The 17,557-nt window shown below is 36.8% G+C and overlaps 3 protein-coding genes across 3 annotated transcripts; 2 read left to right on the top strand and 1 right to left on the bottom strand.

Moving 5' to 3' along the window:
• Nucleotides 1–1,313: 1,313 nt before the first annotated feature.
• Nucleotides 1,314–6,215, bottom strand: LOC135636918 (uncharacterized). Its single transcript, XM_065149091.1, has 4 exons — nt 5,930–6,215; nt 2,099–2,708; nt 1,750–2,002; nt 1,314–1,660 (listed from the first exon to the last, which is right to left on the bottom strand). The coding sequence occupies exons 1-4, from the start codon at nt 6,060–6,062 to the stop codon at nt 1,610–1,612; spliced, it is 1,047 nt and encodes a 348-aa protein (XP_065005163.1). The 5' UTR covers nt 6,063–6,215; the 3' UTR covers nt 1,314–1,609.
• A 2,180-nt stretch (nt 6,216–8,395) lies between these two features.
• Nucleotides 8,396–8,911, top strand: LOC135636423 (classical arabinogalactan protein 9-like). The gene has a single exon (XM_065148110.1). It carries the CDS (start codon nt 8,396–8,398, stop codon nt 8,909–8,911), a length of 516 nt encoding a protein of 171 aa, XP_065004182.1.
• Nucleotides 8,912–9,953: 1,042 nt separating this feature from the next.
• On the top strand, nt 9,954–16,036 carry LOC103975550 (GTP-binding protein YPTM2). Its single transcript, XM_009390550.3, has 8 exons — nt 9,954–10,112; nt 11,985–12,057; nt 13,226–13,273; nt 13,361–13,408; nt 14,979–15,050; nt 15,147–15,302; nt 15,576–15,679; nt 15,775–16,036. The coding sequence occupies exons 1-8, from the start codon at nt 10,099–10,101 to the stop codon at nt 15,869–15,871; spliced, it is 612 nt and encodes a 203-aa protein (XP_009388825.1). The 5' UTR covers nt 9,954–10,098; the 3' UTR covers nt 15,872–16,036.
• Nucleotides 16,037–17,557: the final 1,521 nt, after the last annotated feature.

Genomic DNA, 17,557 nt, shown 5'->3' with positions numbered 1-17,557 from the left:
TATTTGAGAGTTTTTGAATGGTTTTAGATAGAAAATTAGGACGGATTTGACATGTCTCAAGATAAAATAAAGGATAATGAAACATCATTTTTCTCATTTATTATTAAATTTAGATCTATGTAGTTTATAGAGTTTGATAATGTGCGTAGAAAGAGATTTGACAATGTGTAGAATCCTCCAATCCTAGCATCAAACAAAGCAAAATATAATTAATAGACCTTGATGCAAGGGCATTCACTTTGCACAAATCAAAATTGACCTGCACCAGTTTGAGAGAGTCAATGCACATTCTAAGAGAGAACTTCTCATGGCCATACAATTGAAGCCAAATAAAGTCAACTAAAACGCTAATAATAGGCTAAGATCTATGGATCTAAATCCAAGACCTGACATATCACAAGCAGGAACACAACTTGCTCTGCTCTCAAACCACAAAAATGATTCAGGTATTTGAATTCCTTCACCATAAACTAGAATGGCTCCTCAAACCAAGCTGATCAGTGTTGCAGCAGCACTGTAAGCAACACAAAAAATGGGATTCTGGGACCTCATGTGCAATAACACTTCTTAAAAACCAAGCTCTGTTTTTTCATGAATTGAGTTTTACTCTGACATTGCATCTTAACTGAGTGTATTTATTCAATTAATCCTTTATTTTTCTTGTTCCATAATATGCCAAAATAGCTTCTTCCTAGTTATTTAGAGAGGCCTTTTTATGTGACTTATCCTTTATTTTCTTGTCGCATAATAAGCCAAGATTACTTCTTCCTAGTCATTTAGAGAAAGACCTTTCTATGTGACTTATCCTTCATTGTTTTGCTCCATAATAAGCCCAAATTGCTTCTTCCTAGTCACTTAGAGAAAGGCCTCTATGTAACTTCCTGATAATATTAATGCCTAGTACGCTAGGATGTTAGGGATTAGCCAATATAAAACACCTATATGTGGCCCAAAATATTTAATTCCAAATTAAAAACACTCATTAACCCCTCATAAATCAATCAATCAATCAAAGTCTTTGGACACACTCAATGTGGGGCTAAATCAAGGATATAACATCCCTCTGTCTCTCTTCCTGTAGAAAAGTTTATAACCAGGTAGATGCCAGTGGAAGGGCTCCTTATGTTTGGACATTTCACATAGCTTGGATGGAGTATCAAAAGACCCGCGTTTAGCAGGTGGATTGGGATGGGGAAAGCTAGCACGCCCAGGTTGATCAATTGACATTCTGCTAGACTTGTCTTGACATTGTTGGATGCTCAAGAAGAAACAAATGGAAATTCCACAACTGAAGGATAACCTACACATGATCGCAAGAGAACGATAACCTGAGGGATGGCATTTACCTTCTGAACAGAACCGAGTATTCTGTTTTCTTTCTCTTACAATGGATTCTCTGATACAAAGTACACATTGAGCGAATTAAGTTCATGGAATGGTGTGGTGGGAGCTATTGGTTAAGTTTTGGTGAATATCAATAGTACAGGACATGGTGTCTAACTTTAAATATAGAATCCTGAGTTGCAAGGAAAGATATGAAAAAAGTCCAATGCCTGCTAAATGTATCGAATGATAAGTCATACGTTAAGTCATACCGAGCATCCTACGACTAGCAGTTCTGCGTGTGCTGGAAACTCCCATCTTGCTGATAAAATGGGGCCTGCATGAGTCAGACACCTAATTAGGAACCTTTTATATTGGCAAATAAATAAAATTATCGCGGTGGATGTGGCACATCAACTGGATCACCTGGTACATTGAGTTTGAATTCATCATTGTAGGGCTGGGCCACTGCACATAAACAACATCATTTATTTTCTGATTACACCCAACAACGTATGCATTGACAGTTGGGTCATGCATGTTGTAGCTCAAATTGTTTTGATCCATTGGCAAATGACCAAACAGAGATATGCCTCCATCATAGTACAAATATGCAGGCTGAAAAATACTGTAAACCGGCATGCTGAAGTTCTGAGAAAGTGGAAGTCCTCTAGCATACCTGATAAATTGTAGGTTAGTTATAGTACACACCAGAAGGAAAGGATAGAGACAACCCAAAAATCAAAAAGTTATGCATGTAAAGTTGGCACTACACCTTTCATAGCTTCGATCATAGTCTGGATCAATGCGGTCCTTTTCCCGGTCTCTGAAAATGGCCATTCTGGAAGCACCATCTTTAGAATTAGTTTTCTCAATTTCTTCAACAGTCTTCTGGTACTCCACATCTCTGCTCAAAAACAAGCTTCTTCCATCGACTGAAATAGGGGGTGATGGCCCTCCAACCTCAGGACTGCTAGAACCACTAAAGATACGGGCCCGGGCTTTGTCATACTCTTCCTTCCGCTCTTCGACGGTTCTCGTTGCACTTCTTTTAGCTCCTAGATGATCAGCATCACCTGGGGAAGCTATTTTTGATCTCGGACGAATAGCAATCTTAACTTGCTCAATTATCTCGTTTTCGGGTACTTTTGCAGGTAGTTCTGATAAACAGACAGATGGAAACTTACTATCTGGTGTTTTCTTTGCCACTACCCTGTTACCTAACCCATCTACAGCATCCTCTAGTGCCATGGTCTGTAGACCGAAGTGTTGAGCAACACGATGAGCAGCACATCTTAGATAAGAAGTTGGTAAATGCTGAAATTCAAATTGTTGCTGGTCAGGATTCTGCATGAACCTCTGAATGTCCAACTCCATACGCAGAACTACAGTTTACAAGCAACAATTAGTTATTCGTAAGTGCAAAAAAAAAAGGAAGGCTAAATTAAATCTTTTTATAGGAAGTTTATGCTGCAAATACTGAATATCATTAGCGTACCACATTGAATATAACACAACTACGCCCCCAAAGCACCAAGCATTGTAGGCTCCCAGTACTTCCAGGATACCATTTTGGTCACCCTGTAGGCTGAACAAGATCATAAGATCCATTCTGCCACACTTCCCACATCCAAGCCAACCTCTTAATAATTCTAGTGATGCAAATACCATGGCAATGATGAGGAAATATTGAATGTAAGCAAAAGCTTAATGCACATAGTTACTAAATCCATAGTTCCAAAATGTGGTTTATGCGTTCCCATAAGTGTCTGTGATCATATAACCACACTGTCGTGGGAACTATCCAGCACAATATGCAATCTAAGTGCATATGCAGTTATATGGCAACATAAGCAGCCACATACATTTAGGTGGCCTGCTTGTGTGACCATATGATCTTAGCCTTAATCTCTGAGTCATCACCGTATAGTCCTTACAAGGACCAATATCATCCAAAATTGGTATCATGGATGCCATCAGTTGGCTGCTCTATATGAAACCAACCAACTCCCATTACCATATTGTGGAAGTCCTTACATGTGATGCAAACCAACTCAAGCAATTTTCTACTGATTTTCATTGGTTATTTTTAAAGATCAATCAGGACCATCTTTGAGTTAGTTTTGAGTTATAATAAGTGTCTAATAGATATGGAATCAACTGGTTAGACTAGATAGATAGAGATACAAATGGTAACGTAAAGTTGTTGTACGAAGGAAAAATAGTGTGAACACAGCCGATTAAAGATCCTGAGTGTCCAGTGTAGAAATCATTGCCAATGGAAATCAGAGGGTCCTTCAAAGGACTAAAATTTCTTAAGGATGTCTCATGAATTCAAAGCTTCATGCATATAGCTAAAATCATAGTTCCAAATGTGAACTATGCACTGACACAAGCATATAAAAAAGATCACATTCTGGAGGGTCAAAAAGATCACATATGTGATCTAAATGTATATGCATCCATATAACGGTAGACAGGACTGGCTATGTGGTCAGCACAGACATGTATAAGCAGCAGCCACATGTACCATAGTAGATAAATATGTGGCCAGATATGCAGTCAACATAAGCATAAATATGTTTGTATTAGAGTGCTATTATTTCCACAATCATCTTATTTCAATATTGTAAACACCATTGTCATTACTACCACTACCATAATTATCAGCATCATCATTACCACATTAACCTTCATCGCCAGCTACCATCGTGGTAACTACTACCATCACGACTGCTATCACCAGCACCACCATTACCACTCACCACCACAATACCCAGCACCATAATCATCATATCCAATGCTGCTATTATCATCAACAGCACCACTACCTCCACCAATGACCATGTACGCTAATAATGTTGCCGCAGCCACCACCACTAGGTACCATCACTAACATTATTGGCAGAACAATCAGCACCATCTGTCGATACTACTATACTATCACCACTGCTACGATCATCACCAACAACCACTACCACTACTACTAACTATCATTGCCATAACAGCCATTGTCATTGCCACCAATAGCATCAACCATGACCACACCATGATTGCTACCACCATCTCCAACCGCCACTACTTGCATAACATCCACCATAACTATCACCGATAATAAACACCAAACCACCTTAGATCTTTGATCTTTGTTACAATATTTGACATCGAGCACCAATAGAACAAAAAGGAGTATATATCAGGAGAGAAAATGATAGAAAAAAGAGTAACTTTTAATTTCTTATGGAATGAATATGTCAATGAAGAGAATGGTGTTGCCATGGGATTTATGATAAGTCTAAAATTCCATCAGCGCTGTCTTCAAAATAATTTTTTTCTTAATTTTTCTAAAGACTCTAAACTAAACCTTCACCCACCTGGTGATTACAGAAACATCAAGACTAGAGTAGGTCCATCACTATCTTGAAATATGTAGTGATAATCCATCAGTACTCTCTTCAAAAGATTTCTTTTCTTAATTGTCTTACCTAAAACTTCACCCACCTGATGATTAGAGAAACATCAAGACTAGAGTAGGTCCATCACTATATTAAAATATGTAGTGATGATCTTTAAAACTTTTATATGACATTGATGTAAACACATCTCTGTAGCATAATTGATGTAAGCATAGCTCCAATACAACTGATGCAGTACTATTATGCCAAATAGTAACAAGATACAAGGAGAACTTTAATAATTTAATTTAATCAAACTAAGGCAAAAAAAATCAAATATCATTCTATTAATCAATGGTCTTAGAAATAACTAAAACATTTGCAAGAGGCATTTATAATGAGACTCAATTAACCAAAACTAGCTATTCGATATCAGAAACAATAAATATCTCTACCAGCAATAAGTCTAGCATAGCTCTAATATCAACTAATAAAGGCCTGCTAAGACAAATACTAATAAAATGCAAGGACAACCTCAATTTAATTGAAATCCAAGGCAAAAATTTCAGATATCATTCTATTAATCAATGGTCTTAGGAATAACTAAGACATCTACAAGAGGCATTCGTAATAAGACTAATTAACTCAAGCAATTTATTCAATAATAGCAATAATAAGTGTTTCTACCAAAACAACAAGCTATATCTGTTTTGAAGAACCCAATATGCATCTCATCAACAGAAAAAAGAATCCAAAATATAAGAAAGCAAATATCAAATCCATATTCCCCCAAATAAGATTATAAATTTCAGACCAAGGATGAAGAGATGACAGATCCCTGCGGTCAATAAAACACAACTCACGTATTAACCCACATGTTGTTAGCCATATTAGATTCAGAATTCAATATTTGACTGGCAAAACACGAATCGATCAACAAGTATCACACACTAAACACAATGGAACACAAACCCAACACCAAGCGCACTTCAACGGACATGACATGTACCAATTTCCAACTCACAATTGTTCGATCGGCCACATGCACTTCCCGTCAAGGAACGTATCCAATTAATAAACCAAGTACGAGCCCAAATTCCGAACCCACCACAAATAGGACCTTCAAATCCCCATAAGCACAAACCCTAACGCACTTAATCCGCCAACCATTCTGAGAATTGCAACATAGAACATGAATTGACAAAACCAACCGGTAAGGCGGTGGCGAGGATTCTCGAGGGCTTCGATGAGGAACGGATCCACCTGGCCGAAGATACTCTCTCTCTCCTTCTGCACGGGGGCTGCAGCAGGGGAGGCGCCAGAATCGGCCGCCTGAGGCTCCATGAGAAGGAAGGAGGGAGGAGAAGGGTGAGAAGCAGAGAGAGAGAGAGGGAGAGGAGCAGGCGGAGTACGCCTTACGCTCGCCCCTCTTCTTTCCCCTCCTCTCGCGTCACCTCGCTCCTTTGGGGCAAGAAATAAGGGTTTTAATCGCGCCGACTTCCCGGCAGTCGGCCCCATCCATATATTATATTCTCTTTCTTTATATTAATAATTAATTTATAATTGCCAAAAAGAAAAAGAAGACCACGAGATAAATAAAAATAATAATCTATTTTTGGTTAATGGAGTCGCTCAGATCCCATCAAATCGGAATAACAACACCTGCAAATTTAAAAAAATACAAATTATCTAATTATCTAGAAAAGTCAAATTTTTTAGTTATATAAATATTTTCTTTAATACTGATTTTTGCTCCTAACAAGCTTGATTTTGATTTTTTTTAATTCCTCAAAAACCTCTAGTTTCAATTTTTTTTTGGACCAATGAGATTCTTATAAGTAGTCTTTTTTTTTTTAATAATCTCTCTTTTTGTTCTTTTCCTACTCCTCTCTTTCATATTTCTCAAAGGGTGTTTCTATTTTATCAAAATTATTAAAATTAATAAAATAACTAAAACAGTAAGTTATATCATATTAATGAATACATAGGATAAATCAGTCTAATTTATTAGTTATAAAAATTTTAAATAGAATTGTTGTATTTTATAAATAATATCTCCCTAATTTATTGTTATTATTCTTTAAAAAATCTATTTGAAACCTTCTTTTTTAAATGAGTTGATTTTTATCAGCTCTTGAGTATATTTACTTCAATTATAATATTTTAAATAAATTTATAATATTTTAATGAATATAAAAAATACTATGAGCTTATTCAAAAATTATTATAAGCTTGGATATAATATTATTAAAAAATATTATAAATATATTTTTGGTAAAGACTTTGACAACTTAAAGATATTTTATGGATTATGATAAATATGGGTGTCCTTTGAGATATATGAAATGAAAATACCTCTAAGCTCCAAAAGAATATTTTATATGGGAATTCATCCCCTTTTTATTCATAGAGTTTTCTTTTTAAAAATTTTTCATGAATGCCTCATTTTTTTTTGTAATGATATCAACATATCTCTCAAATTATAAATATAACTTTATTTGAAAAAAATGAAACATTATATTAATTTTTTAAAGAAAGAAATAAAAAAAGAAAAAAAAGAAAAATAAACTATATAAAAAAAAAACAAAGGTTCAGGTACTGATTCCAAAACCCATCTTCACCTCCTTATGCTTTATAAGAAAAAAAAAATGTCCTTGTTTTTGTAATTTTTGTTATAGAACTAAAGTGGATACAATAGACATGGCTGAAAAATTAATAGAGTATAGAGATATAAATTTAAAAATTTAAAAATGGTAAAACATTATAAAATAACATATGGAAGGCACATTGAAAGTTGAGTTACTTAGTTTTTCAAATATAATATAATGAGTTAACCATCTTCAATTCTCATATTTTAGCATGTCATGTAGATTGTACATGAGTAGAAATTATATTAGTTTTTATTAATATTAAATATTTTACATTTTCAACCCTCTTATAATCAATTGTAACATGATAATTATTTGAATGAGCATCATTCAAAAATTAATTGGTGCATCATTATAATGGTCAAATTTTTTGTTAGAATAAATTGTTTTGTAAAATGTCTCCTATTATTTTACTCTATAATGACAGCAATGTTTTAGAAATAGGTGCCTTACTGTTGAGGGAAAGAAGAGGAAGGCATCATCTCAATCAATATCTCTTGGTTTTGCTGCATTGATATCTTACATATTGCATGATCACTAATATATGGAATGAGACGAGAGAGAGAGAGAGAGAGAGAGAGAGAGAGAGAGAGTAGCATAGAGCTATACCCAAATTCTACTTCATAACGTATGGATTGAAGTGTCTATCCACTGGATTAGCTTATTTAGTCATCAAGTATGCAAGACTACATAACATATGGAAAACATAAAGGAGCAGTGTTGTGCCATTTTAGCAATGCTTTCTTCCATAAAGTTACTCTTACCAGTAGCTGGATGGATTGGAGATAGATGGAGTTTACAGAGGCCAAGCAGTACTAATTCTCATTCATTGTTAGCTTGAATGAGTACCGACATATAGCTGAAGGAAGCCCCTCATGTACAATCCCATACAGCTATCACTGGGTCCCTGCTCTCCTTGCCGGGCCTCTCCTTCGTCCACTCTCGCCTCTCCTTCCACTATTCCTCGCTATATGTTACCAACATCGTCACCAAACCAAAGAGAGAAACACTGAGAAGAAAGAAGACAGAATGGCCTTCCATGCACCAACTCTAGCGCTACACATACTCCTTGCTCTCCTCTCCACCTGCATTGCGCAGTCCCCAAGCGCGTCTCCCACCTCCTCTGCCGCACCGCCGGCATCTCCTTCCATCGCCACCCCTCCGGCCGTTGCGACACCTCCGGTTACCACCCCTCCTCCCGTCGCCACACCTCCCTCCGTGGCCACCCCACCACCCGCCACCCCGACAATGCCTCCTGCGACAGCCCCCACGTCGTCGCCACCTTCGCCAGTTGCTCCCGTAGCTGCTTCCACTTCTACTCCTACAGCGGCACCTGTGCCGGCTCCCGCGGCAGTTCCGCCATCCCCGTCCACTTCTCCATCGACATCACCATCCCCAACTCAATCAACGTCACCTAGTTCGGGTCCCGAGGCGACCGCACCGTTGCCATCGTCTCCCACCGGCAGCGGTTCGAGGGCGTACGTGCATGGAGGCAGCAAGGTGGGACCGTTGGCATTGGCTGGTGCAGTAGTGCTGCTGCTGTAGAGAAAAGCCTTTGTTCTCTTAGACTTGCATGGGTGGCTTTTCAGGTCACGGATTCTGCGTATTTCTGCTGGTGTGATAACTCATCTTCATCCTCATCTTGGTTTACTTCGTTGATTCTTGGAGCCATTTGAGAGGAGATCACTGGACACTGCACTTGTATGATTTATTTGGGTAATTTCAGTTTACAGATTGTATGTGGCGATGTTGGTGCAATGAACTCTTCTATTTCTTTTCGTCCTTTTTCTTGGTTTCGTTCATGAGTTATGGTGGGGCCATCGAGAGCAGACCAATGAACTCTTCTATTTCACGAAGGACTCAATGCACAGTAGAGAGGTAGAAGTCAATGCAGGATTTATTTTGCCTACTAAAACAAAGTCCAAATATGATAATTATGACACATTCTCTAAATCTCTCATATAATTTGGTCGAAAGATTAAAAGGACATTGGAGGTGGGACACGAAACACATGGAATCCTAAGGGAGGCCACAGCTCACCGGCCGTGCAGAGAGACGTGGCACGTGTGGGGGTCCGACGTGTTTGCCTCACTGGACATCAGGACTGGGGTCCATGTTGATTAATTCATTATGCATCTAACATTTCATCAGTGGACGCAAAAATCAAATGCCCATAAATTGAGCCGTAAAGGCCTGCGAATTAGATGGGCTCGTTGGTGGTCCTTTGACATATCCAGCTTCGAGGCCATATTAATTTATTTATTCTTGCAAATAAATAAACATGTGAAGAAAATTGTCCGTAATTAACGTCGATAAATATAAATCGCTTTCCATCGCAAGAAAAAACACGAAAAGTATTTTGGATTCATATGTAACGGCTGTTATCGTTTCCGTTATTTGTCTTGCATACGTGGCAAGGCATCCGTCCCGGAAACGTTTCGATGGCCGTCAAGTTTGAACAAACCTGATTTTTTGTACCAAAATACTTGTCCACTTGTCTCAGGGCCGGACCGAATACTCGTTTCTTTATTGGGTCATTCATGTGGGCCCCACGTGGAGATCCTAAGGGTTTGTCTCTGTCTCTCGCATTTTTTTGAATATCGATACTATAGAAAGGAGAGAGATCCATCGGGCCCGATCCCCAAATTGTCGGAGAACTCCTCGAAATCCCTTCCAGAATCCGCCGGGAAGGCCACAGCGGCTGCGAAGCCGTCCCCCCTCGATATCCCGCCATGAATCCGGAATAGTTAGTGCAACATTCTTTATCCTGATCGATTTATTTTCTTTCGGTTTCTCTTTTTGGTTGCTTGTTAGGTTTTGCTTGCAAATCTTCTTGTCTTTTAATTTTTTGTGGATCCGTTCTGTCGTGTGATCTAGAGGTAAGCAGCGTCTTGTCGATGCGATACAGAATTAGTTTTTGTGGGCCTCGATCAAGAAATTGGGTGTTAGATTGGCTATGTTGACCAATTATATTGGTTAGATCTGGTGGTTCGGTTTGAGATCTGATCTTGGTGTATTGTTATCGTCGTCGACAAGGGATTCCCACCTGGTCAAATAATAGTACCTCGATATTAGTCGGGATTTGGTTTTGTGCTACCTCTGTTGCTAACGATTGACAAAGAGTATTTAATAATCTCAATGAAATAACACTAACTTATTGTGTGATGTCGAATCGGTATGCCATCTTTACTCTTTCCTATGTAGTGTAGTTGTTCAGTGGAGTTTGGGCAGAATCACTGATTCATAACTGCCCTCTCCTAAAATCATGGAGTCGTCTCTTTTATTATGGATGAGTTGATGGTTGAGTTAATAAGTTCTATTGAAAGTTCCGAAAGTTCCTGACTTCTCAACCAAAAACGCTGCTATTCTTTGGATAAGTGAGCATAACTTTTTACATGGATACTGATCAACGTTTTGTTTATTTGATGGCTCCGGATATACTTCAGTATGCAGTTTACTGTTTATCTGTGATTAGCAGTGAGTTGGTCTTTTTTAATGTATTAGTTGATATAGGTTTTAGATTTTACATGTTCTCTTTCAAAAAAAATATTATTCTGTTTTAGATCTTCCTTGAGAAAATCTTTTAGTTTCGAGTTTATGTTGCTTGCTACTTGTTTCCCAATCTTTTTAGTTTTTTGTTTATAATCTTTTATCGACCAGCATATACAAAAGCCTTGCACATCTTTGCAATTTTTTGGTATGTTACTGTTCACCGACCCCAACCTAATTAACCCATTAAATGCATAGGTATGTTACTGTTCACTGTCTTTGTGATATTCAAAGTCAAATTTCCATACCTTTATGATGAGGTTGATATGAAACTTGATTTGTAGAATTAAGCTGATATTCTTGATACAAAGTACGAAGACATAAGTAGCAAAGTGGATTGGTTTGTCAAAGGCTGAAAATTTTCCAGGCTAGTTTTCCTGTGGTCTTACGTAGAGAGAGAGAGAGAGAGAGAGAGAGAGAGAGAGAGTGCATCATATCTGCCTCAAGGAAGACTACTCACTCTAGTTTGTATATTGACCATGACATGAGTCAGCAGTTTGATTATTAGCAGTTCTTCTGCGTTGAGGTGCTATTTATAAGTTGATCCTGTTAGATTTAAGTGTTGCTAAGAAGTGTTTAAAATTTAGTTTGTTCTTCTGTATGAAGCATCCCTAGAAGTCTAGAACTAATTTGTACACTTAGAATCATCTTGACCTACCTGTGGCTAGTTGTGAATAATATTCTGCTCCTTTTTAGCACATCGTGGTTGCATAGTTGCAAGATGTCATAACAGAATGTATTATTACTTTGATGTCTTTCATATCTGTCTGGTTATATGTTATTTTTTTGGCCTTCAGCACATCAGTGATAACCATGTTAGCTTCTACTGTGGGAAGACTTGTCATCTACTGTGCCCTAATAGTAAAATGTGTTTCATGTTATTGTCAGATAACAGAGTTGTAATGCTATAGATACAAGAAGCAAATATATTGCAATTATTGAAACAAAGTTTTCTTGTCCTTAGTGGATTATGTATGTTTTGGATTACATGAAAGCAGCTTATCACAAGAGTGAAACTTGATATTCAGCTGATTGGAAATTTTAACTTTATTTTGTTCTTTTCTTGCAGTGATTATCTATTCAAACTTCTACTCATTGGAGATTCAGGTGTTGGCAAATCTTGTCTTCTCCTGAGATTTGCAGTGAGTAGCAAGATGTTATTTTCTATTTTTATGTAGCTTCTTCTGAATTTACTGCTAAACTTTTGACCCAGTGTGCTAGTTGTTTTTCTGCACTATTTTTGGACTCTTATTGGTTGGAACAGCATACTTAGTTGCCACCCGAGTAGCAGTTTCTTTTTTTAAAATTGCTTGGGCTTACCTGATGTGAAGCAGAATTGGAATGCTTTCTGTGTTTCATTTTTCTCTTTTTATATGCAACTAAGTTCTAGGCAGTTAAAGCATTAATATGCAGTATTTTTTTGGCTGTTTACATAATCTAATAGGAGAAATTGTATGTTGTTGTGAGTTATATGATTCATGGATTAATCACTAAAGAATGGAACTCATATCACTCAGTCTAGGTAGTAGATATTGCTGTTCTTAAACTTTGGCTTTTGAAGCATTTACTTTGTTTGCATTGTTTAGGCATGGTTTGCTCAAATTGTGGGAGATTTATTCTAACCATATGGGCCTTGGAGAAGAGTAAAGTTAAATTTCTCAAGGTTGTCATATGTTTGAGACAATTGGTGCATATGAGCTAAAGATCATCTATAATGGAAATATTGACATTTTGTTGAGTGCAAATAAAAAATTGCTTAAAGTTGTGTTTGTTAGAAAGCAAGTATGATCCAATTTTGAACTGAGGTTTGATTTAAGAGTCTAATCCAATATAGCTATATGCTTAAACTATTTATTTGTATCGTGCCTTAATATCATCAAGCCAAATTGTAAATTTGTCAAACAGTAGATACTTTATTTAGAGGTCAGAAAGTTAGATGATCATGCAGTTAGGTTTGTCATGAGTGGATAGAGTCCAGATTAGATTGTGGTATATCAAAATTCCAATTGTTCCGAGAATGCAAAAAAATATCTAAAGACCAATCCAAATTATCTAAAGAACATGAGCTTTGTTTCAAAGGTTTGATTAGATCTGTTATGTCCTATAATTACTTATTTGCATTCTAGCCTATGATAAGATTGAAGAATCCGGTTGTTCTTGTTTGATATCATGATATTCACACATACTGTGGAAGATATACCTAAAAGTTCAAAGCTATCACAATCCTCATTTGAATGTTGCAGAAACTATAAATAATTTCTGTTCTATAATTTTTCTTATGTGGTAATCATATATTCTTTTTCTTGTTAGGATGACTCATACTTGGAAAGTTACATCAGCACCATTGGAGTTGATTTTGTAAGTAGAAGTTTTATATTTCTATGCAATATTAAATGTCTCCTTAAAGCTTGCAATAACTGATGTTTCCTTTTCCCTCCTTTTCAGAAAATTCGCACTGTCGAGCAAGATGGAAAGACCATTAAACTTCAAATTGTGAGTGTTCTGAGTCAACTATGATTCTGAATAATATGTTGTCAGACAATGTACTTCTTTAACTTGACATACTAACTTTAACTTAGACAAGCATTTTGGATTATGTGGCTTAGGTTGTGAGTAAATGGATTTAATTTCTCATGAGTTTGGAACTTGACAACTGGTACCTACTACTAGATATAGTCAGAGAGCCCAAGTAGGTAAAAGCTACTCGTGGACGGGGCTAGAGGTATATAACACTATAGCCACCATTGGTGAGACCTCAGATATACTATATAGTAGGGCATGATTCTAGGCTAGCTTTGGCTTAGTGAGGTTTAACTCATCAAGCCATTAAAGTTGGAAAGATCGTGATGCCAAATAACTCTACATTGGAAGTTGAGGATTATTATGATGTTATATGGGGTAGATGAATCAACTAATCTTAACTTGAACTTGAATACTTCTAGAATATGTTCTCCAGTCTCATCAAGTTAATGCATCCATTTTCTCTTTAGGCTAGATCGTGAGAAAAATTGCACTAGTTTTGGTAGGTTTTCTCTAGTTATTTTAGCCCTCAGCACCAATATCCTTAGACTTAAATGGACTTTGACCTGCTTTGGCATTAGGTCCACAGGATTCCATTTCCGCTTCCAGTTAATTTGATTGGGAATCAATGCCTTGGAGGGAAAGGAAAAGAGGAGGGTACATGAATGAAATAGGTAAAAAGGTCACTGACTGATATAAGCACAATTTTAGCAATATGATGAACACACAAATTATTGGAGTATCTGTCTAAGCAATGATGGCCTTTTCTACTCACTGGAATTTTGTTGAGAGAAAGGTTTGACATCTAGAATTATTTGAGAAAATGAGTAATCTCAAGAAAAATGAATGGCATGTGTAACAGGTGACTTTGTTGGTGAGGAGTTATGTTGAAGTGGGGGATATTGGTCCTGTGATTGAGTCTAGAGGTTACCTTTGAAATCCTATGGGAAAATGCATTAAAGGAATCTTTAGCAACTGTGGCATCATAAATGGTATTGACATGAGTGGTAGACTCATGGTGCAGGAACATAGACAGTGCTTTTAAGGGTTGTGTTTTGAGGGTAAAGAAATATGTACTCTAGATTCTTTCTGTATAAGACATGTAACATCCTTCCCACCAGTGCTGATTTCCTTGTGAACTTGCAATTTATACTAAATAGTTCATGGAGCTGGAAGACGGTGTTCTTTCATGTTGTGTTTTGAGGGGTAAAAAATTCTTTTGTTTTGTTTATATAAGACATGCAACATTCCCTGCCACCTGTGTGAATTAACTGATAAATTATATAGTTGGTGGTTAAATTGTTTAATTTTGCAGCAATGATTTTAGTGTGGGTATTGGGAACTCTGATCTGACTTGTGGCACACCTAAGAGGTCCTGAAGGTGTCAAGTTGAATGAGTCAACCTAGCTAAACAGCAGTGTTTTAAAATATTATTGAAGGCATTTTTTTTTATTTCCTGTTTTTCTATTGTGTTTTGGAAGACATGATGTCTTTCTCCTTCATGATGAGCTTCCTCTTCTTTTATGATCACTTACGTTGACAGTGGGATACTGCTGGGCAAGAGCGATTTAGGACAATTACAAGCAGCTACTATCGTGGTGCTCATGGTATTATTGTAAGTTTCACCTTTGACTTTAGTAATAGTTCCATATTATGCTTTGCAAGTCAAATTTGATAACGTGGTTGCTCCTCCCTCCCTCTCGCGTGGCAGATTGTCTACGATGTGACAGACCAAGAAAGCTTCAACAATGTAAAGCAATGGTTAAATGAGATTGACCGCTATGCGAGTGACAGCGTCAACAAGCTCCTGGTTGGGAACAAGTGTGATCTTACTGCAAACAGAGTGGTGTCCTATGAGACAGCTAAGGTGATCCATTTTCTGTTACTTTAATCTCCTATTGTAATTTCTCTCTTCTAAACATATACAACAGGTCTTGCTATCAGTTGTTACGGATTTGCCAATAATGTAGTTTTTGAAACTCTTGAGCATTTGTCACCATGAGAGAAACGGTTGGATTCGATATTTCTGAAGCATGAAGCATGTATAAACATACAGGGATTCTGCAGAAAATGTCTTTGTTCTTGTTTTCCCTGATAAATATTGATTGTATTGGTTGCTAATTCCTTGTCGTTTTTGCAGGCATTTGCTGATGAAATTGGTATTCCATTCATGGAGACTAGCGCAAAAAATGCTACTAATGTAGAGCAGGCCTTCATGGCGATGACAGCAGACATAAAAAACAGGTATCTCGGCCTCATCCTTAGAGTTAACGATTATTATACTTCCTGTAGATCCAGCTATTCTTTTATTGACAATAATATATTCTCAATGGCTTCAGGATGGCCAGCCAACCAGCCATGAACAGTGCCAGACCACCAACAGTTCAGATACGTGGGCAGCCTGTGAGCCAGAATACATCTTGCTGCTCTTCTTAAATTTGGGCATGTAAAGCTTTATTAGCTGTTTGTCAATGTTTAGATTTATGCTTTGACCTTTATTCTCCAAAATTGGCAGCATTAGTCAATTCTTATATTTGTTATTAAGATTCAACAATTTGATGTTTGGTCGTAGAATCTGTTCCTTTGCTTCTTTTGCCTTCACTATGTTACTTTCCAAAGCCAAAAGATTTTTGGACATACTTTTCCTGCCACATCAATTTCCTGGTTCGTCTATGTGTAATGACGTTGTTATCTCTGTGAAATCATCTCAAGATGCTTCTCATCGCTGCTGGGCCTATGCGTCCAAAAGTCTAGCCTACCTTCAACGCTGCAAGATTTGTAACTCATCTCCATATTTCGACATAGTATACAAAAGCCATATACATGGTGATTCCATTGGTTTTCTTTTCTTGCTATTCAGATGATTTTAATTTTTTAAATTAAATTTAATATATTTTTAATTTAATTTTTAATATATTAATTCATATTTTGATTGTTCGATATGGATGAGGAATTAGAGCCAATCGAGATCCATTTTTAAGTTTGTTTTAGGTTGTGGTAGTGTTAGGATCCGAGTCGAAAGCTTATGTGAAGATTATACACAACAAGGTTCCTTTAATACTTAAGCTAGTTTAAGTTCGAAGGAAATGTTAAGTCTTGCAAAGTAATTAGCTAAAGAGGGTCAAATACTTTGGAGGAGCATTTTTGTAGTGTGACACGATAGTTGGGTGGAGGTTGTGGTTAATGTTAGGAATAATTATATGCATCCTCTTGTCATAAATGAGATTGCGAGGTCATATTGGCAAGGAGCAATGCAACCAAGGTGATCAATCATATCCATGACATTCTTAGACTTTTGTTTTTCCTTGTTTTTCAATGTTTTCGAGTGTTTTTTATATTTCGTTGTATTTTAATATTTTTGAGTGTTTTTATATTGGCAACATTATAGAGACAAAAGGTGCTATGGTTAGTCTTAGTGTTTTTATTTTTTGTTGCTATTATATAAAACTTAAAAATATTTCTAACTATGTAAAGGATTTTGATTGATGATTTTGTGATGTAAAATGTCAACTACCTTAGCACCTCCGAACCCTTAGGTAAATTTTGTCCTTTTATCATGTTAATAACGCCAAATTCTGAAAAAGGCAAGTGCTCCCAAATAAACAAAAATTATGAAGGATATTTTTCGATAAATCATCCTACTCCATTTATTCCATCCACATCCAATTTTCCATGGATAAATAGTAGGATTAGAGCACCTATTAATAGGAAGCAACTAGAGGTTTAGACAACAGACTAATTCTAAACACATTCACATTTTTTTTCAACTATTAATTGGATAACTTATTATCGCGAATGACCATTGTGCACCCGTAATATCTTGGTGAACGAATTATTCATCGCTTTTGTTTACTAGCACATATGTTTAGCAATGTGTTTTGCATTGTTTTATGTATTTTTGTTTGAAACTGTAAGCAAGAATAATTTATAGCATCGTAGAACGATTGTTCTTTAGAACGAACAAAATTATCCCAAAATGACCTAGTTTTCACGTGTCGTGACCTATTTTCTGTAATCTAAATATGGTGTGAAATATCAGCCATCTCAGTATCCTAAAAACTCCCGGGTGGCATAAGGTTGAATCGGGGTTTTGGAATAGTATTGGGTGTTGATTGGATTCAC

Source organism: Musa acuminata, chromosome BXJ3-4 (genome assembly GCF_036884655.1).
Source record: "Musa acuminata AAA Group cultivar baxijiao chromosome BXJ3-4, Cavendish_Baxijiao_AAA, whole genome shotgun sequence".
In the NCBI taxonomy this organism is placed as follows: domain Eukaryota; kingdom Viridiplantae; phylum Streptophyta; class Magnoliopsida; order Zingiberales; family Musaceae; genus Musa; species Musa acuminata.
Note: the sequence above shows the minus strand (reverse complement) of the source record. Positions and strands in the feature narration are given on the sequence as shown.

Bases quoted from the DNA above. Each gene is read 5' to 3' on its own strand.
- LOC135636918 (XM_065149091.1), bottom strand. From the start codon at position 6,062: ATGGAGCCTCAGGCGGCCGATTCTGGCGCCTCCCCTGCTGCAGCCCCC. The intron at 2,003-2,098 runs GTGTAGTGCCAA...ACAATTTATCAG, and splicing joins TATGATCGAAGCTATGAAAG to GTATGCTAGAGGACTTCCAC. The intron at 1,661-1,749 runs GTGATCCAGTTG...TGACTCATGCAG, and splicing joins ATTCAAACTCAATGTACCAG to GCCCCATTTTATCAGCAAGA.
- LOC103975550 (XM_009390550.3), top strand. The intron at 13,274-13,360 runs GTAAGTAGAAGT...CCTCCTTTTCAG, and splicing joins GCACCATTGGAGTTGATTTT to AAAATTCGCACTGTCGAGCA. The intron at 15,680-15,774 runs GTATCTCGGCCT...CAATGGCTTCAG, and splicing joins ACAGCAGACATAAAAAACAG to GATGGCCAGCCAACCAGCCA.
- LOC135636423 (XM_065148110.1), top strand. From the start codon at position 8,396: ATGGCCTTCCATGCACCAACTCTAGCGCTACACATACTCCTTGCTCTC.